This window comes from Lissotriton helveticus, chromosome 9 (assembly GCF_964261635.1).
Source record: "Lissotriton helveticus chromosome 9, aLisHel1.1, whole genome shotgun sequence".
NCBI classification, from domain to species: Eukaryota; Metazoa; Chordata; class Amphibia; order Caudata; family Salamandridae; genus Lissotriton; species Lissotriton helveticus.
The window spans coordinates 260,849,013-260,870,250 of NC_136070.1; the positions used below are offsets into that span (position 1 = coordinate 260,849,013).

General features: G+C 44.7%; 1 protein-coding gene across 3 annotated transcripts in view; it reads left to right on the top strand.

Moving 5' to 3' along the window:
* Positions 1 to 21,238, top strand: part of FLVCR2 (FLVCR choline and putative heme transporter 2) — a 513,060-nt gene that overhangs the window by 216,173 nt on the left and 275,649 nt on the right. For all 3 annotated transcript variants that reach the window (XM_078659926.1, XM_078659924.1, XM_078659925.1), the window contains exon 5: positions 19,802 to 19,869. In XM_078659926.1, coding sequence (XP_078516052.1) covers positions 19,802 to 19,869 — 68 coding nt within the window. The remainder of the gene's footprint in view (positions 1 to 19,801; positions 19,870 to 21,238) is intronic.

Here is a 21,238-nt window from a genome sequence, read left to right on the forward strand (position 1 = left end):
GTGTCTGTTATGCTTCTTCTCAATAAAGGTCTTTGAAAAAAAAAGTAGTCGAGCCGTCTGAATTCTGCATGAGGAGATGCAAAAAAAGAGACCACAGGATTGGGGAAGTTACTTTCATAGAGAAAGATGGAGCAGAAGTTTTGGCAGCAACAAATCTTTATAATGTGTCTATCAAAACTTGCAGTTTCTCACAAATTGTGTAATGAAGTTTTTTCTAGGTGTGGGAGTAACTTTCACAACAAGTTTAAAGCTCTTTTCACTGTGGGAAAAGGCTGCTGGAAATGTTGTCACAAAGGTCACTTGGCGCTAATGTGTTAATCCCAAAACTAAAGTTGCTGTGATACACAAAGAGTGTAAAGGGGATGTGAATATGATGTAGAAAAGGAAGATTGATGTGTTGATGACGTAGTGGAAGACTTATTAGGCCGAAAGCGGATTTCAGAATCAAAGGTAGAATTGTTAGCTCATGGTAGATTCAAGCCCACTTTATATTATAATATCTAAAAGTATGTTTGTGGAGAAGTGGCCAAATGTTTGTTTTCTACCAAAAGATATAAATCCTGGTAGGTATCTAGGAGAAAAAAGGTATATTATTAGGTACATGTTGACTAAGATTGAGTTTCAAGACCTACTAATTGAAAAAAAGGTATATGTGGCACAAAGTGAACCTCTAATTTTGGGGTGGCAGCACAGTATGATTTCCACATAATTATTAAACAATGGACTCTAAACCAGAATATGGTAGTAGATGGCATTTCCATGGACGAAATCATTGAAAGTGTCAAATTATTTTTTGCTGACAGATTGGAAGAATTGAAGGAGTACATCTGTAATATTGTATTGAAATCTTATGCAGTCCCAGTCCAACATAAATTAAGAGGGTACCCATTGTTACAAGGAGTGAGGTTAAAAACATGCTTTGTGATATGGCAGAAAGTGAACCTCTAATTTTGGGGTGGCAGCACAGTATGATTTCCACATAAGTTATGTTATGTTATTTTTATTTATACCGCGCACAGCTGCCCCAGCAAAGGGGCGTCCTGGCGTATTGAAAGGCAAACACAACACAGCACTAAAAAGAAACAGAAGGGAAATGAGACACATCATAGGGGCTAAGCAAATAGAAAGGTCTTGATGGCCCGTCTAAACTGAAGGAGCTCATCAATGGCCCGGATTTGCAGAGGAAGAGAGTTCCACCAGCTTGCAGCCAGGACTCGAAAAGAGCGGCCACCAACTCTACTCAATTTAAAACGCGGGACCACTGCTAAATTCTGACCCAGAGATCTAAGAGTGCGCGAAGGAACATAAGAAGTCAGCAAATTCTCTAGGAATTGGGGGGATGTACTCTTGAGGATTTTGAATGCAAGGCAAAGAACCCTGAATTTAATCCTCTGCTGCACAGGGAGCCAGTGGAGAGAGCGCAGGGATTTAGATACGAGCACCGCCTAGGCAAACCTGTCACCAGTCGGGCCGCAGCGTTTTGAACTCGCTGCAGCCGAGAAAGTTCTGATTGGTTAATCCCCGCCAGTAGTGAGCTGGCATAGTCCAGCCGAGACAACACTGAGGCTTGGACCACCAGTTGTCTTGTGGGTGCATCAAAGAATTTGAGTATGGGTCGAAGTCCTCTAATAATGCCATAGCAAGAAGTCGCCACCTTCTTGGTATGACAGATGAAACTGAGGGATGGATCAAGCCACACCCCCAAATTTTTTATCTCTGATGCTGGGGAGGGAGTCACACCCAAGTCCGAAGGCCACCATTTGTCGCCCCACAGTGCCACCTGTTTACCAACCACCATAATCTCAGTCTTCTTGGTGTTTAACTGGAGACAGTTGGAATTCATCCAGTTAGCCACTGCCCGCAAACCATCGCAAAACCTGGGAGCCTCCAGATCTGAGTCCCCACTCAGTGTGACCGCCAGCTGCGTGTCATCTGCGTAAGAGACCATCGTCAGGCCCCACCGCTTGACGACCGCAGCCAGCGGTCTCACATAAAGATTAAAAAGGGTGGGACTCAGCGATGACCCCTGTGGGACCCCCTGGTCTAACGGGTAAGATGACGACTTACCGGGCGGGATCGCCACCTGGAATGACCTGTCCGTGAGAAAAGATCGGAACCAGCATAAGGCGAGGCCAGAGACGCCCACTTCCTCAAGTCGCTGAAGCAAAATCCTGTGCGAGACCGTGTCGAAGGCGGCACTGAGATCTAATAACAATAGTGCCGCCGTCCGACCCGCATCAAGCACAGAACGCAGATGTTCGACCATGGAGAGAAGGGCCGTCTCCGTGCTGTGACCCGCACGGAACCCGTTCTGAGTAGGGTCAAGGATGTTAGCCCTACCAAGATGGTCTGAAAGAGTGGCATTCACGTGGGCCTCCGCAACTTTCGTGGCCCAAGGAAGTAAGGAGATAGGGCGGTAGTTTTCAGGTTTAAGGGGGTCGAGGGTCGCCTTCTTCAAAATTGGCGTGACTACAGCCTGCTTCCATCTGACGGGAACTACTCCAGAAGAAAGGGACAGGTTGATCAGAGACAGCACCGGGGTGCGACAGACCGGCGCCAAGATCTTAAGTTGGGCCGGTTTCAATTATTAAACAATGGGCTCTAAACCAGATTATGGTAGTAGATGGCATTTCTGTGGACAAAATCATTGAAAGTGTCAAATTATTTTTTGCTGACAGATTGGAAGAATTGAAGGAGTACATCTGTAATATTGTACTGAAATCTTATGCAGTCCCAGCCCAACATAAATTAAGAGGGTACCCATTGTTACCAGGAGTGAGGTTAACACCTTCAATGCTGCAGGAGATTTTCCTGGGTGCTGAACTTTTCAGATTTCCATGGTTCATGACGAGCTCAGCTCGTCATGAGCACACGAGCAGTGTACTGCATGACGAGCTGAACTCGTCATGAGCATGGAAGGGGTTAAAAACATACTTTGTGATATGGTGAGTGAGGGAGTCATTGAGCCGATAGAGACCTCTGCTTGGATTTCCCCAGTTGTAATTACAGTGAAATCGGACGGTGGCCTGAGGTTCTATGTCGATCTGCACAGTGTCAATAGGAATATCGTGTTTGACAACTATCATTTGCCAAATACAAATGAATTAGTCTTGTTGTTTAAAGGTGGACAGTTTTTAAAATGTTTTTTTTTTTAAACTTGATTTTAAAAGTGCGTACCTTCAGATCAAATTGCACAAAGTTTCAAAGCGTTTTACAGCCTTTACAACATTGGAAGGCATTTTTCAGTTCACTAGAATGCCATTTGGGCAATCTTAGGCTGCAAGTGTCTTTCAGAGAATCGTGGCTGAAGTGTTTGGGGGTATAAACAAAATTATAATGTTTTCAGTATAACCAGCTGGTGTTCGGGGAATCTATTGAAAGTCATAATCTCACGCTCAAGCTAGTTGTGGATAGGTTTGCTGAGGCTGGCATGACTCTCAATAAAGAAAAATGCTAATTTCTGTTGGAAGAAGGGGAGTATCTTGGATATACTCTATCTAAAGAAGAGATGAGACCAAAAAAATATTTGCTGAAGGCCATTAAGGAACCTCCTGCTTTGTGTAATAAAGGTCAGTATAGATACTTTTGGGCCTTAAAGCATACTACTCTAAGTTTATAAAAAAAAATTGCAGACATGACTGAAGTCTTGCGAAAAATCTTGAGGATAGGATATAACTTTTTATGGGAAAAGTGTCAATTGCTTGCTTTTGATATAAAGGATGAAATATGTAAGGCTGAAGTGTTAGCTCCGTTTGACACTGGGCTCAATACCATTCTTAGAGTGGATGCCAGTGCTATAGGAGTCAGTGCAATGTCATCCCAGGTTCATGCCAATGGTGAGAGGTCAGCGGCGTTTGATTCAAGGTCACTCTCAGTAAGAGGATTTAATCAGTGATTGAGAGGGAGGGCTTGGCTGCAGTGTGGCCAATGGAGTATTTCCGTACATATGTTTGGGGTATTCAAATAACACTTCGCACATGCCACAAGCTTTTGGTGAAGATACTTTTACCGGGGGTGCAAGGAATAGGCCTGCAAGAATGGTGCTTTTACCATCTCGCCTTCAGGAGTATTGTTATGTATTGAACATAGCGTTCTAGCTGATTGCTTGTCATGTTTGCCGTTAGATTGGCAAACAGTGGATAAGATTAATGTGGAAATGTGGGAAAAAAAGGTTCTGTGGTTAGTGTTGAAAATGTGTTTGATTGCACTCAGGGTGCTGTGTCAAAGGAAGAGTGATGTCAAGGAATGGTGGATGATACCAATATGAAGGAAGTTAGTTTGATTAAGACGGTAATAAGGAGGTAGAGTTTGGGGAGTGTGCAGGTTCAGCCGCATGTAAAAATATTGGATGAGGTGTCGATGATTGGAGATTATGTGGTAATGAGAGGAGACAAGTTTGTGCCACCAGCGAGTCTTCGGGTAAAATTTTTAATCTGGCCCATGAGGGTCATTTGGGGACAGACTTTGACTGAAAAAAGGTTGTGAGAGAATTTTTTTGTGGCCATGATGGATGGATGGATTAAGCGATGTGGTGAGAAAGTGTTAAGAGTTACTAGACAAGCGTGTGGAGGAGTGATTACTGGTTCTGGAATGGTGTGGCACAGTGTATGCATGAATTTTTAGGTTTGTTTGGAAGTTTAGGGGAGAGCTTAAGTTTGTCTTGGTGGTGGTCGATGTCCACTCAAAGTGGCTGGTGGTAAACTTTCTTAGACAAATTACCACAAGAGCCAATATAAAGACTGTGGAGGAAATTTTCAGGGATAGTCCTGTAAGTTGGTTACAGATAGTGGCGCGCCATTGGTTTAGAAGGAAATTAGAAATTTTCTGGGATTATGTTGTATCAAACATTTCCGCACTAGTTTATGTAATTCACAAGCCAAAGGCATTTTGGAGAGCGCTAAACGCATAGCGAAAGGGGCTATTTAACTGGCAGTGGTCAATAGGAAAGATGTCGGGTCGGCTGTTATGGATTTGGTATGGGCCTATTGTTCAACTAAGAATGGAGGTACTGAAGAAGCCCCCTTTGACTTGATGCAAGAAAGAAACACTGGCACAAAGATTTTACCAGCATGAACTAAATCTTTATTGAGCAATGAGCATGAAGATCAGTCGCACAGTGGCGGGGGTAGGTAACATTTGTCTATGATGATATGTGAAGGTGAGGTTGGGCTGGGGGGAAGGTGGTTCGAAAAAGTTTTGTGAGCCTTTCAATGTCAAAGAGTATATCGATATGTTGCAGTGTTGGAGAATGGTGAGCAGTGGAATTGGAGATGAGTGGCATGGAATGATAAGATAAGTTGTGAAGGTGGGAGAAGCGGAAGGCTGTAGTAGCTTCATATTAATGGAAGACGATGAGTTCTAGGGTAGGTGTAGTAGAAAGGTCCCCAGGGCGGTTAATGGAGGAGGATGAGGTCTTGGGTAGGTGTAGTAGAGAGGTCCCCAGAGCGGTTGGGTGGTAGCCATGAGGAATAGTTGGAGATAGTGCCTGTGAGGGAAGGACAGGAACAAAGAACGACACATAGATTTTGCAGGCTCCTGAATATTTGAGAGAGTATGTCAAATGCTTTTCTATTTCATTTTGTATTATTACTTCTTTATTCTTATATTATGTTTTGTGTTTTATTGGTCTAGAAGTGTGGTAGGTGTTCTATTCTGAGATCGAGTTGGTTCATTCTAGCTTAAGAGTTTTATTATGTCATACGGAATGGTGTTTGATTATGTCTTGCGTGGGTGTTTCACACAAGTCAATTGGTTGACTGGCTGATGGGGGAGGACTGCATTGAGGCCGTTTTCTTTAAATAAATTTAAGTGTTCATACTACAGATTGCGAAGTTGTTGCTTACAAGATATAACTGTTTGTTTGCTTTAAGTAATAGAATGGTGGGATGATATCTTCACAAGGAGGAATCCAGAGACACTCTGGCAAGAGACTCTGCTCCTAAGTACATTTAGCCATGGATCCACTCATGACTTTATCCTCTATCTCTAAGTAGCAGAACTGATTCCCCACCACCTACACCCCAACATTCAAGTGTTACCACATTCTCTGTATTAAACTCTCCATTCCACCTCCTCCCAGGTACTTCACATACTAACCCGAGTACTCCAAGACACTACATCTAAGCATTAGCCACAAAGATACTGTGAACAATAATTGGTTACAGTACAAAATGACTTTCAAAATCACCTAAACTGATATAGGATCACAAACAAATGTGATGGATCCTTTTAAGCCTCAAACACACGTCTTGTAAATCCTCTCCTGCTGCCCAGTCTGGCTCATGTGGATTCCCTTACACTTTCTTACCCACGATTCCCTTCAGTCGTCAAACCTTAACAAAAAAACATGCATTTTTCTCATAGATCTGTGAAAGGAAGTTCCAGAAGCTGCAGGGATCCACAAAATTCCTACCTCCCAGCGTTCCCACACTTGTCCCGATTTAAAATGCTACCACTCTTAGGGGGTGGGGTGAAAGACTGAAGGCTTCTTCTGGGGTGGAGCATGGCCTGAGGCCAGGGTAGACCGCCCGTCCCTTTTGTTTATAATCCCTTGTGTCTATTAGGCTTTCCACCCCTCCGATGAGGCATATTGCGGGCAAACCCCCCCATCTGCCCCAAAAGGTGGGGGGGGGGAGGGCTTGAAAACCCATTCACTTTAACTTTTACAGAAGTAACATCAGCATTCAATACGCACAGATTGTCATTACAAAACAAAAGCCTTGGGCTGCTTAGGAAGCTCTTCCCAAGCAGCCCAAACTGAAATGAAGAAAGCAAAAAAAATAATTCCTCTGGTTTCCGTGCCACAGGGATTCCCCGCCCATGGCAGTTTGACTTGACTTCCACGTCAATAGCGCCTGGCTTGGAGCAGTCTTGACGTGTCCATCTCTTCAGTAGCGTCCAATAAGTTAAATGATTTCATCCATTACAGCTCTGGGTCAGAGTCCGCAACATCCTTGAGCTTTGCCCGATGAGTTGTTCCATCACAATGTCAAATCTCCATTCCTCTAAACTGCTTTTTCCTTATCTCAGGCCTCCTGACTCTTTGGCAGCTTCGACTAGGGTCTCCCACGGCTATGGGTTTGGCATCCAGGAAAGAGATGCTCCACGTAACATGCTCTAGCCACTTCCTGGAACGAACCTCTGCTTTGTGGAGAAACATTGTGCTTTCTATCCAGAAGGTCTCGTGTAGGAAGTTTTACAGGAGTCCCAAGGCAATTGTGGGTTACTGGGTGTCAATCCGATACCTTTACTGCTGTTGCCGTGGAACCTAACCCTACAATTTGAGCTTAAAATGAGCATGTTATGTATATGTGTAAAGTGCACTATCACCCACGAGGGTATCCTGGTGCTGAAGTACACCCCTTAGCATGACAGTCTGGGTAGCAAAATCAAGCAGTCCAGGGCCTCATCAGGAGATGATGGGGGTAAGAGGCTCAGACCTTAAGACAACTGTTACGAGTCAATAACTAAGCCTATGCTGCACCAGTGGGGATGCGCTCTTAGTGTACTCTTTGTGCAGAAGTAACTCATCAGTCATTTGCAGAAGTTTGGTATCTCGAGACTCTCTGGGGAATGCTGACTGGGTTGTGAGCCAGTCCACCATAATATTCTCTCCCCACTGGTGGAGGTCTCTCCTCTTCCCTTTCATGGGTTCTCCCTGGTTTGCACAGTACTTTGTAATTGTTCTACCTGTTGTTTTGCAATGCATACAGTGCCTGCAGTCTTTGCTGAGGCACTGATCATGTACAAGACCTGCATCACACAGCCCAAAAAGTGCAAAGAGCTGGGAGTTTGCCGTCCGCCCTACTGGGCGATTTGCAGGCAACATCTACGTCGCTAGCACAAGATAAGCGGAGCCAGCACTGATTTGATTTGATTTGATGATTTGATTTGATTAGGGATTTGTAGAGCGCATAGCTACCCTCGGGCGTCCCAGCACTAGTCGGATAGGCTATGTTGGAGTGGCAGTGCTTTAGCCTTGACAGATCTTGTAGACTGGGTTCTTCATCCAGCTCAAGCACAAACTCAGAATTCATAGATGCTAGAGGCTGGTTGTACCAGTGACTGCGCAATTCTTGGTGCAAGCCGATGGGACAATGGGGTTCTCTGTTGGCACTCTTATTTCTTCTGGGAGACCGCAGACTCTGGTCTTCCTTCACGTTTGCAACAGAGGTCACTGGATAAGAGTTTGTCACTACCCTCGGTCCACAGGGGTGCATGATTCCATTCCACACTGCGGGGATCCCTTTGGGATCATTGATCGTCACCCTTGCAGAGTGATACAGATGCTTCCCTGATACACAGATGGTCGTCTTCCTCGCTTAAGGGCACCTGTGACGCAGGTCAGCTCTTTCCCTCCTAGTAAGTTCCAAGCAACCTCTCAAGGCAATTTTAGTTGAGCAACCTGGGTTTCTGGTTTCCAATCTGGCAAGGGAGCATTGGCATTGAGCTCAAAGAGGTTTACTGGTGTAGAGATCACAGATTCCTAGTAGTGACATTGAGCCTGGAAATGTCTGTCTCATCTTTATAAAAGAATTGCAGATGATAGTTAAGTATCCCAACATTGAGCTCTGAAACCGGTTTTCCTGATTCTGCTCAGATTGGTCAAGGGAAGATCACTGTCATAAAGTGCTAGCAGAAAGATTGGGTGGATCTAACAGTCTCTTGTCAAGAAAGGCCCAAAATGAGGATACAAGAACAAACAACTCTATCCCGCTTTTGTACCTGTTAGCCTGTTGTGTGTGTTGGGGGTGGGGGTGGGGGATGGTAGCCTTTACAGAAAACAATGACAAAGAAAACAGAGGGTAAACGCCCTTGCTTCAGTGGGTCCTCTGTCACTTCTACTTCACTCTTAAAGGTTTGACACGCCACAAAAGATTCCTGTACTGTTTTGGGAGAGCTCTGCCTTGCTGTCTGGTCTCTTCCCAACCCTCCGTCTTAGGTAGCAGTTAGATGCAACAATTACAGAATGCTTTTCAGTGTTGCTTTGGGCATATGCTTCATTCAAACTCCACACACTTTCCTTGCACATGCAAACTCACAACATCCATGTCCCACATAGATGGACGAAGGACCTGCTTGTGAGATACTGGCAGAGGCTGGTTGGTGACTTTTTCCGGGCAAGGACGAGAAAAAAAGACTGCATTGTCAGTATAAATGGTATCTCTGCCAACACTCTGTCAATATTGCCCGGCATTGTGACGATGCACATGCATGATTGTGGAGTGTGTTGGGGTTGAGACGAAAAACGCTACAGCGTGTCATCATTAACCTCAGGAAGGGATGTGCACACTATCAAGATCCATACTAGTGACCTTTCTCTAAACCAACACCTTGTACTTGGGAGTTTATTGGAACCTACAGAGCCAACAGGTCCATTGTCTGCAGCAGCTATCACTTCTACTCCACCCTCAACAATAAGCCCTATTGAACCAACTTTCATAGTTCTCCTTCTGCACCATCCTGTAACAGCCATCATCTGGCAAGAGAACTCTGCTCTTAAGTACATTGAGCCATGGATCCACTTATGACTTTATCCTCTATCTCTAAGTAGCAGAACTGATTCCCCACCACCTACACCCCAACATTCAAGTTTCACCACATTCTCTGTATTAAACTCTCCCACATTTCACCTCCTCCCAGGTACCTCACATACTAACCCCAGTACTCCAAGACACTACATCTTAGCATTAGCCACAAAGATACTGTGAACAATAATTGGTTACAGTACAAAATGACTTTCAAAATCACCTGAGCTGATATAGGATCACAAATTAATGTGATGTATCCTTTTAAATCTCAAACACATGTCTTGTAAATCCTCTCCTGCTGCCCCGTCTGGCTCATGTGGATTCCTGTACACTTTCTTATCCACGATGCCCTTCAGTCGTCAAACCTTAGCAAAAAACATGCATTTTCCTCATAGTCCTGTGAGAGGAAGTTCCAGAAGCTGCAGGGATCCACAAAATTCCTACCTCCCAGCGTTCCCACACTTGTCCCGATTTAAAATGTTACTACTCTTACGGTGTGGGGTGAAAGACTGAAGGCTTCTTCTGGGGTGGAGCATGGCCTGAGGCCAGGGTAGACCGCCCGTCCCTTTTGTTTATAATCCCTTGTGTCTATTAGGCTTTCCACCCCTCCGATGAGGCATATTGCGGGCAAACCCCCCCATCTGCCCCAAAAGGTGGGTGGGGGGGGGGCTTGAAAACCCATTCACTTTAACTTTTACAGAAGTAACATCAGCATTCAATACGCACAGATTGTCATTACAAAACAAAAGCCTTGGGCTGCTTAGGAAGCTCTTCCCAAGCAGCCCAAACTGAAATGAAGGAAGCAAAAAAAAGAATTCCTCTGATTTCCGTGCCACAGGGATTCCCCGCCCATGGCAGTTTGACTTGACCTCCACGTCCATAGCGCCTGGCTTGGAGGAGTCTTGACGTGTCTATCTCTTCAGTAGCATCCAATTAAGTTAAATGATTTCATCCATTACAGCTCTGGGTCAAGAGTCCGCAACATCCTTGAGCTTTGCCCGATGAGTTGTTCCATCACAATGTCAAATCTCCATTCCTCTACACTGCTTATTTCTTATCTCAGGCCTCCTGACTCTTTGGCAGCTTCGACTAGGGTCTCCCACGGCTATGGGTTTGGCATCCAAGAAAGAGATGTTCCACGTAAACATGCTCTAGCCACTTCCTGGAATGAACTTTGCCTTTGTGGAGAAACATTGTGCTTTTTATCCAGAAGGTCTCATGTAGGAAGTTTTTCAGGAGTCCCAAGGCAATTGTGGGTCACTGGGTGTCAATCCAATACCTTTTCTGCTGTTGCCGTGGGACCTAACCCTACAATTTGAGCTTAAAATGAGCATGTTATGTATATGTGTAAAGTGCACTATCACCCACGAAGGGATCCTGGTGCTGAAGTACACCCCTTAGCATGACAGTCTGGGTAGCAAAATCAAGCAGTCCAGGGCCTCCTCAGGAGATGATGGGGGTAAGAGGCTCAGACCTTAAGACAACTATTACGAGTCAATAACTAAGCCTATGCTGCACCAGTGAGGAGCACTCTTAGGGTACTCTTTGTGCAGTAGTAACTCATCAGTCATTTGCAGAAGTTTGGTATCTCGAGACTCTCTGGGGAATGCTGACTGGGTTGTGAGCCAGTCCACCATAATATTCTCTCCCCACTGGTGGAGGTCTCTCCTCTCCCCTTTCATGGGTTCTCCCTGGTTTGCACAGTACTTTGTAATTGTTTTACCTGTTGTTTTGCAATGCATACAGTGCCTGCAGTCTTTGCTGAGGCACTGATCATGTACAAGACCTGCATCACACAGTGCAAAGAGCTGGGAGTTTGCCGTCCGCCCTACTGGGCGATTTGCAGGCAACATCTACGTCGCTAGCACAAGATAAGCGGAGCCAGCACTGATTTGATTTGATTAGGGATTTGTAGAGCGCATAGCTACCCTCGGGCGTCCCAGCACTAGTCAGATAGGCTATGTTGGAGTTGCAGTGCATTAGCCTTGACAGATCTTGTAGACTGGGTTCTTCATCCAGCTCAAGCACAAACTCAGAATTCATAGATGCTAGAGGCTGGTTGTACCAGTGACTGCGCAATTCTTGGTGCAAGCCGATGGGACAATGGGGTTCTCTGTTGGCACTCTTATTTCTTCTGGGAGACCGCAGACTCTGGTCTTCCTTCACGTTTGCAACAGAGGTCACTGGATAAGAGTTTGTCACTACCCTCGGTCCACAGGGATGCATTATTCCATTCCACACTGCGGGGATCCCTTTGGGATCATTGATCGTCACCCTTGCAGAGTGATACAGATGCTTCCCTGATACACTAGTGGTCGTCTTCCTCGCTTAAGGGCACCTGTGACGCAGGTCAGCTCTTTCCCTCCTAGTAAGTTCCAAGCAACCTCTCAAGGCAATTTTAGTTGAGGAACCTGGGTTTCTGGTTTCCAATCTGGCAAGGGAGCATTGGCATTGAGCTCAAAGAGGTTTACTGGTGTAGAGATCACAGTTTCCTAGTAGTGACATTGAGCCTGGAAATGTCTGTCTCATCTTTATAAAAGAATTGCAGATGATAGTTAAGTATCCCAACATTGAGCTCTGAAACCGGTTTTCCTGATTCTGCTCAGATTGGTCAAGGGAAGATCACTGTCATAAAGTGCTAGCAGAAAGATTGGGTGGATCTAACAGTCTCTTGTCAAGAAAGGACCAAAATGAGGATACAAGAACAAACAACTCTATCCCGCTTTTGTACCGGTTAGCCTGTTGTGTGTGTTGGGGGTGGGGGTGGGGGATGGTAGCCTTTACAGAAAACAATGACAAAGAAAACAGAGGGTAAACGCCCTTGCTTCAGTGGGTCCTCTGTCACTTCTACTTCACTCTTAAAGGTTTGACACACCACAAAAGATTCCTGTACTGTTTTGGGAGAGCTCTGCCTTGCTGTCTGGTCTCTTCCCAACCCTCCGTCTTAGGTAGCAGTTAGATGCAACAATTACAGAATGCTTTTCAGTGTTGCTTTGGGCATATGCTTCATTCAAACTCCACACACTTTCCTTGCACATGCAAACTCACAACATCCATGTCCCACATAGATGGACGAAGGACCTGGTTGTGAGATACTGGCAGAGGCTGGTTGGTGACTTTTTCCGGGCAAGGACGAGAAAAAAAGACTGCATTGTCAGTATAAATGGTATCTCTGCCAACACTCTGTCAATATTGCCCGGCATTGTGACGATGAACATGCATGATTGTGGAGTGTGTTGGGGTTGAGACGAAAAACGCTACAGCGTGTCATCATTAACCTCAGGAAGGGATGTGCACACTATCAAGATCCATACTAGTGACCTTTCTCTAAACCAACACCTTGTACTTGAGAGTTTATTGGAACCTACAGAGCCAACAGGTCCATTGTCTGCAGCAGCTATCACGTCTACTCCACCCTCAACAATAAGCCCTATTGAACCAACTTTCATAGTTCTCCTTCTGCACCATCCTGTAACAGCCATCATCTGGCAAGAGAACTCTGCTCTTAAGTACATTTAGCCATGGATCCACTCATTACTTTATCCTCTATCTCTAAGTAGCAGAACTGATTCCCCACCACCTACACCCCAACATTCAAGTTTCACCACATTCTCTGTATTAAACTCTCCCACATTTCACCTCCTCCCAGGTACCTCACATACTAACCCCAGTACTCCAAGACACCACATCTAAACATTAGCCACAAAGATACTGTGAACAATAATTGGTTACAGTACAAAATGACTTTCAAAATCACCTGAGCTGATATATGATCACAAATTAATGTGATGGATCCTTTTAAGCCTCAAACACATGTCTTGTAAATCCTCTCCTGCTGCCCCGTCTGGCTCATGTGGATTCCTGTACACTTTCTTACCCACGATGCCCTTCAGTCGTCAAACCTTAGCAAAAAACATGCATTTTCCTCATAGTCCTGTGAGAGGAAGTTCCAGAAGCTGCAGGGATCTACAAAATTCCTACCTCCCATCGTTCCCACACTTGTCCCGATTTAAAATGTTACCACTCTTACGGTGTGGGGTGAAAGACTGAAGGCTTCTTCTGGGGTGGAGCATGGCCTGAGGCCAGGGTAGACCGCCCCGTCCCTTTTGTTTATAATCCCTTGTGTCTATTAGGCTTTCCACCCCTCCGATGAGGCATATTGCGGGCAAACCCCCCCATCTGCCCCAAAAGGTGGGGGGGGGGGGCTTGAAAACTTATTCACTTTAACTTTTACAGAAGTAACATCAGCATTCAATACGCACAGATTGTCATTACAAAACAAAAGCCTTGGGCTGCTTAGGAAGCTCTTCCCAAGCAGCCCAAACTGAAATGAAGGAAGCAAAAAAAAAGAATTCCTCTGATTTCCGTGCCACAGGGATTCCCCGCCCATGGCAGTTTGACTTGACCTCCACGTCCATAGCGCCTGGCTTGGAGGAGTCTTGACGTGTCTATCTCTTCAGTAGCGTCCAATTAAGTTAAATGATTTCATCCATTACAGCTCTGGGTCAGAGTCCGCAACAACCTTGAGCTTTGCCCGATGAGTTGTTCCATCACAATGTCAAATCTCCATTCCTCTACACTGCTTATTTCTTATCTTGGGCCTCCTGACTCATTGGCCGCTTCATCCAGGGTCTCCCACAGCTATGGGTTTGGCATCCAGGAAAGAGATGCTCCACGTACTCATGCTCTAGCCACTTCCTGGAATGAACTTCGCCTTTGGGGAGAAACATTGTGCTTTTTATCCGGAAGGCATAGTGTAGGAAGTTTTACAGGAGTCCCAAGGCAATTGTGGGTTACTGGGTGTCAATCCAATACCTTTACTGCTGTTGCCGTGGGACCTAACCCTACAATTTGAGCTTAAAATGAGCATGTTATGTATATGTGTAAAGTGCACTATCACCCACGAAGGGATCCTGGTGCTGAAGTACACCCCTTAGCATGACAGTCTGGGTAGCAAAGTCAAGCAGTCCAGGGCCTCCTCAGGAGATGATGGGGAGGGGAGTTTGGGGGGGAATAAGGGGCTCAGAACTTAAGACAACTTTTACAAGTCTTAAGTTTTACAAGAGGAGCACTCTTAAGGTACTCTTTGTGCAGTAGTAACTGATCAGTCATTTACAGAAGTTTGGTATCTCGAGACTCTCTGGGGAATGCTGACTGGGTTGTGAGCCAGTCCACCATAACATTCTCTCCCCGCTGGTGGAGGTCTCTCCTCTCCCCTTTCATGGGTTCTCCCTGGTTTGCAGGGTACTTTGTAATTGTTTTACCTGTTGTTTTGCAATGCATACAGTGCCTGCAGCCTTTGCTGAGGCACTGACAATGTACAAGACCTGCATCGCACAGCCCAAAAAGCGCGAGGAGCTTGCCGTCCATCCAGCTGGGCGATGTGCAGGCAACATCTACGGTGCCAGCACAAGGTAAGCGGAGCCAGCACTAGTCGTAGAGGCTATGTTGGATTTGTAGTGCTTTAGCCTTGACAGATCTTGCAGACTGGGTTCTTCCTTCAGCTCAAGCACAAACCCAGAATTCATAGATGCTAGGTCCCCATCCCTGGTCGTACCTGTGACTGTATCAAAAAAGAGAGGAACCCTTGGTTTCCCAAAGGACTAGGGTTCAAACAAGAATTATTTTCAAAAAGTGTCCTCTGGGCGCACAAAATTCTTTGGTGTAATTCATTTCTCTCACTTTCATTCGCCATATACATATTGCACATTCCTCTACACACTCTTCTCAAAGACTCCAAATGTTACCCTCAAGGTTACCCAAGTATTGGCACAAAAATACCTAATTGCTTGTAGAAATCATTTTAAAATGTATTATCACAAAAATTCATTAAAACATTCTAGGAGTTCAAAACATCATAATCACTTTTTACTATGTATACACCATACAAAACACATTAAAATCTCATAAGAATGAACAATATGTCCTACGAGAGTTCTTACAGACAGTAACCTTTGTCTTTGAATGCCACAATTAGATGCTACTACAGATTTTGTAGAACCTAAACACCTTATCGGCTACTCCGTTTTTTACCATCTGAGGTGATAGATAAACAATTACATTTGTGGCTGTGCTAAAGGCTAGGTCCCCATCCCTGGTCGTACCAGTGACTGCACAAATCTTGGTGCAAGCCGATGGGACAATGGGGTTCTCTTTTGGCACTCTTATTTCTTCTAGGAGACCACAAACTTTGGTTTGGTCTTCCTTGGCGTTTGCAACAGAGGTCACTGGATAGGAGTTTGTCACTCCCCTCGGTCCACAGGGGTGTATGTTTCCACTCCACACTGTGGGATCCCTTTGGAGTCATTGAGCGTCACCCTTGCAGAGTGATACAGATGCTTCCCTGATACACTAGTGGTCGTCTTCCTCGTTTAAGAGCATCTGTGAAGCAGGTCAGCTCTTTCCCTCCTAGTAAGTTCCAAGCAGCCTCTCATGGCAATTTTAGTTGAGGAACCTGGGTTTCTGGTTCCGAATCTGGCAAGGGCAGGTTGGCACCGAGCACAAAGAGGTTCATTGGTGTGGAGATCAGATTCCTAGTAGTGACATTGTGGCTGGAAATGTCTGTCTCATCTTTATAAAAGAATTGCAGATGATAGTTGAGTATCCCAACATTGAGCTCTGAAACCCGTTTTGCTTATTTTGCTCAGATTGATCAAGGGAAGATCATTGTCATAAAGTGTTAGCAGAAATATGGAATGGATCTAGCAGTCTCTTGTCAAGAGAGTCCCAAAACGAGGATGCAAAAGCAAAGGATTCCATCCCGCCGTAGTACCAGTTAGCCTGTTGTGGGGGAAAGGGATGGTAGCCCTACCAGAAAACAATGAGCAAGAAAACAGGGGGTAAACGCCCTTGCTTCAGTGATTCCTCTGTCACTTCTCCTTCACTCTTAAAAGTTTGGCGCACCCCAAAAGATCACTGGATTGTTTTGGGAGAGCTCTACCTTGCACATTTGCTGTCTGGTCTCTTCTTAGCCCTCCATCTTAGGTAGCAGTTGGATGTAACAATTACAGAATGCTTTCCAGTGTGGTTTTGGGCATATTTATTTATTTATTTATTTATTCAAAGTTTTATATAGCGCGAACAAGATCCTTACGGATATCAGAGCGCTTCACAGAGACAGGGGTAGGGGCAACAGGAATGGACAGAGATAATGGGAGCAGTATAATAGTCACTAACATAATAGGATAACAATAACGTACAGAAAACATAGCGATATACAATCAGGTAAACAAGTAATATAAGACGGCACAAGTCATTGATCCCACTACAGAAGGGTTCAGGTAAACCTTGGATGTGTGGATGGCTTATATCAATTTCTTAGGATAGAGAGAACACTGGGTGGGGGCATCGGGAGGGTGATACAATAATCCAAAGTGTGTCATATATTGGTCGGTAGTAAGAGAGTAGCGTAGTAGTGTCATATGTATCATTCAAACTCCTCACACTTTCCTTGCACATGCAAACTCACAACATCCATGTCCCACATAGATGGACGAAGGACCTGGTTGTGCGAGACTGTCAGAGACTGGTTAGTGACTTTTTCCAGGCAAAGACAAGAAAAAAAGACTGTATTGTCAATATAAATTTGATCTCTGCCATCACTCTGTCAACTGGTGCCTGGCAATCTGATAATGCACAAGCATGATGGTCATGTGTTGTGAGTTGGAGATGAAAAAGGCTACAGCGTGCCATCATGAACTTGAGGTAGGGAAGCACACTTCGCAGAACCATACTACGGGAACTTTCTCTGAACCTGCACAACCAGCAGTTCCATTGTCTGCAGCAGCTACCGCGTCTACCCACACCCTCACAATAAGCCCAATTGATCCAACTTCCATAGTTCTCCTTCTGTACCATCCTGTAAAAGCCATCTTTCTATATAAAGCCCAACTAAAGCGCTCGCACCATCTTATCTAGTGAGGATTTATAGAGCGCCTGGCTACCTAAAGGCTTCCCAGTGCAGCCCATCACCTTCAATGTTGGCACCATTACTCCATGTCTATAGCTATCGCTCTGACCCTATCCTCAGCTGGCTGTGCGTCTACTGCAAACCATCCCTCAACCTGCTTTCATACTCCAATTCTTGAAGACCTCTTGTGTTCTTAAGTCTGCACCAGTTACTGAATATTCTTGATAACTTTCATCTTCTCTCACTTAATGAATTGTTAAAAGTTGCTTATGCCCTTTAAGGCAGATCAATCAGGAATGAGTACAGCTCACCTGTCCCACCCCTGAAGTTAATTTGCGTGGCAGTTTTTAAAACTGCCAGGAAAGGGAATGGTGTAAACATTACCACTGTATTTATGCGTAAAGTATAATTCTGGGCACTCCAGCGAGGGAAAGGAAATCTAAAAAGCCTTTGAATAAGCAGGGAATTGGGCATCAGCCTAATGGCATGAGCAAGTTCTCCGTCCTACATACTATATATAGTTACAACACCAGCACCTGTTGGTCCCTTACCTTGAGGGTCTATACTTGCTTCCTCCTCCACTATGAGGCACTCTGCTCCTAAGAACGTGGCCGCTTTCAGCTATAAAGGCTGACCCTGACCATGGGTCTCTGTTTATGTACTGTCTGTATTGTTTGAGAAAGGAAAACTATTTTTAAATGTATATGTATGTGATAATCTCATCTAATTTTGATATTAATAAAATGTGAATTCATAAAATGTTGTGATGCTCCATACTCTGCGGGACAACTAAAAATATATAGTGTGTATGAATCACCCACAATTGTATACCGCTGTGGAGGAATATTTTGTTATTTAACGTGACCCTGAGCAAAGACCATGCACCTAATATTACATCCGTTGCCTGGCATCATCTTTGTAAGGCCTTGTATACGTCTGGTCTCTTGGTAATAAAGTTTGGCGTGATGGCAGAATGCTTGCATCTGGGCAGGAGGACCTGATTTAGGCATAGGCTCTGACTCTGGTACAAGTCATGAGCACTGAGCCATTGCCTGGGGGTGAAAAAGTTCCTGCTGGGAATGAGACTTGTGCCGGAGCCTACAATCGCTACATGAATATTGGACACAACAGATGTGTCCAGGCACTGAACTCGGTACTTGAAGGCTGAATCTGCCAAGAAGCCATTCAACGTATCTCAAGGTTTGTTTTGGGTAACCACCCAAGAATTGGGTCTCTTGCTCCTGAGCACAAGGCATGCATCAGGGCACAACACTTGCACCTTAACAAGTGACTGGACCTTAGCATTAGGTCTGCACTTTGGCCTGCCTCTTGTGTAGGAGCCTGCTCACGATGCCTTCCCCGTGGACAAGTGAGTTTGCACTTGGGCTTGAGGATTGCTCATGGACTGCATTCTGCCCTGCCTGGGATGCATATACTGTGTATGTGAGGCCTAAGCCCTGCTCAATATCATGAGACGGAAACCTGCACACAGGAACATTTACACAGTTGCCTCAGGCTTTTCTGTAAGATACCAGCCTCGTCAGACTTTTTTGCAGCACATTCTCATGCTCAATAGCCCTGTGCAGTTTCTCTTTTTTGAGCTGTAACATCTCTACATTTGCTTCTAGCACGACATAATGGCCACATTACTGAATCCATCTCCAGCATAATGGTCACTACTTGCACACTTGAAAATTGTAAACAACAAGTTTTTGGGGCATATTATTCCTTAAAATAAAAAATATACTTAATCATTGCAGTGGAGAAACATTGTGAAGTAGAATTAGCTGTATGAATAGCGCGTTAAAATTGTTGAAGAGTGGGTGCCGGATCTGTGCACAGTTTAGTACGGTTGACTGTTTTTTCTTCTGGTTTTCCATTATTTTCTTCTTTTTTTCGTATGATTCTTATTAGTACATGGCGGCATTTATATTGAAACTCGTTTGTGTGTATGCGTCCGGGCCGCTGCTGTACCAAATACAAAACTGAATAAAATTTGTTATAAAAAAAAAAGAAAATTGTTGAAGAGTTTTGAGAGCTAAAGTTGAACTTTGCTGTTTCTCAGTGGACCTGTTGCAGTCCTGATTTGGGTGTCTCAAAATGAGACTGGTGATCCCCTGAAGAGTTGCCGAAGGAAGCACAATTTGGAATGAATGAATGAATGAATAAACATTGAGCAGTTAATAGAAAATCCTAGGTGTGATGTAGCAGAACGGACCATGCTTGGGGTCTTGAGCATAAGAAATAATTATTCATCTCATCTTCATGGTACTAGGGGTTGCACGGTGTTGAGTATTAAAAGTCTGTGCCTGCCATCTATGCTCTCCATTAACAGCACCTTTCTCACCTTCTCTTGTTCCAGGTTTGAACACTGGAGCCTTCTACTCACTGTCCACATTGCTGAACCGCATGGTTATCGCCCATTACCCGGTATGTGATGAATTGCAAGTGTACTAACCTTATATACTTGTGTTGCACAATTCACACCCAGGGATGTGCATTTGTCCGCTTGTGGTCCTTATGCACACGTCCATAGGACAGATTAGGAGACTTAAACCTCCTCTTTTGTGTCTAGCCTTCAGTTTCTGGGTCATCGGGCTGTTGTGGGGGTTGTGGTGTTGCATCTTACAGCCTTATACCAGTGGCTGAAGGAAGGGGTAAAGGGGAACGAGGACACAAGTCTCCATGTTCAAAACCTGATTGGGCTGCTTGCTAATGGATTTGAAGTGAAACCGATGAGTAAAGTATGTATTGTTTATGCTACTCTTAGGATGGCAGACTTGTAAAGCAGTTTATGGTAGATGGACAAGGCACCAACAAATGCTTTGGGGGGGGGGTGGTGAGGCGGTTATTGTCGGGGTGGGGTGTATTTGGGTCCCGTCCCAACCCTGTAGATTTCCCATGGATCAGTTGTGCAGAATGTAACAAAAACAAAAAAAGAACCTTTGTGGATCTAAGCAGAACATCTTTATTGTACCTCCACCCTTCACTACTAACAGCAATGTATCTAAAGCAACCCTACAGCCCGAGGCAAACTTCTTGCCTACCGATTTGTGTATTTGGTTAACTGCCCTGACCATAGTTATGTAACACGCAGTATATAGCTACTTAACTTATCTACACAGCTGGGGCTCTGAAGTGCCGCCAATGTAGCATATTGCTACAGTTGCTCAAAAACAGTAAACTAAATTAATGGGACCCTGCTTTCCTTCTCCTCCACTACCACTCCTGGGACTGGTTACCAGATGGCTCATTGAACTTTGACAGCTTGGTTTCAGTCTTGGGTGTTAGTTTTGGTTCAATTCCACTGAGAAAGGACACCTAATACACTGACAACAATGATTTGTAAAAGAAAATTGCACAACTGGAACAGTTGTGTCCCAGTAACATGGAATCATCTGGTAATCCTATTTCTGAGGGCTCCCAAACTTAAAGCCATACCTTTGTGGTGCCACTCTCAACCTGCTGAGCCGAAAAAGGCACCATCATTAATGGTGTTCTGTACTCTGCATCACCATTCCTTTGGGCTCCCTCGAGTATGAAACATATTTGCTCTCCTGCTGCCGTCATCCGCACCTGCCTTTTTGGCTCGAGTAAAAAAATACCACCTGTTCTGCCACGGTGCTCCACTAAACCTCTGGGTTCCTTCATGCCTACAACGCCACACATTGTGTTGATGAACTCTTCCAGGGAATTGTCAACCAAATTCTTGTCTGCAGCTTCTTAGACAATTAGGTAATATTAACAGATGATTAAACTATGTAATAAAGAAGTAAAATGAAAACATTTAAAACATTAA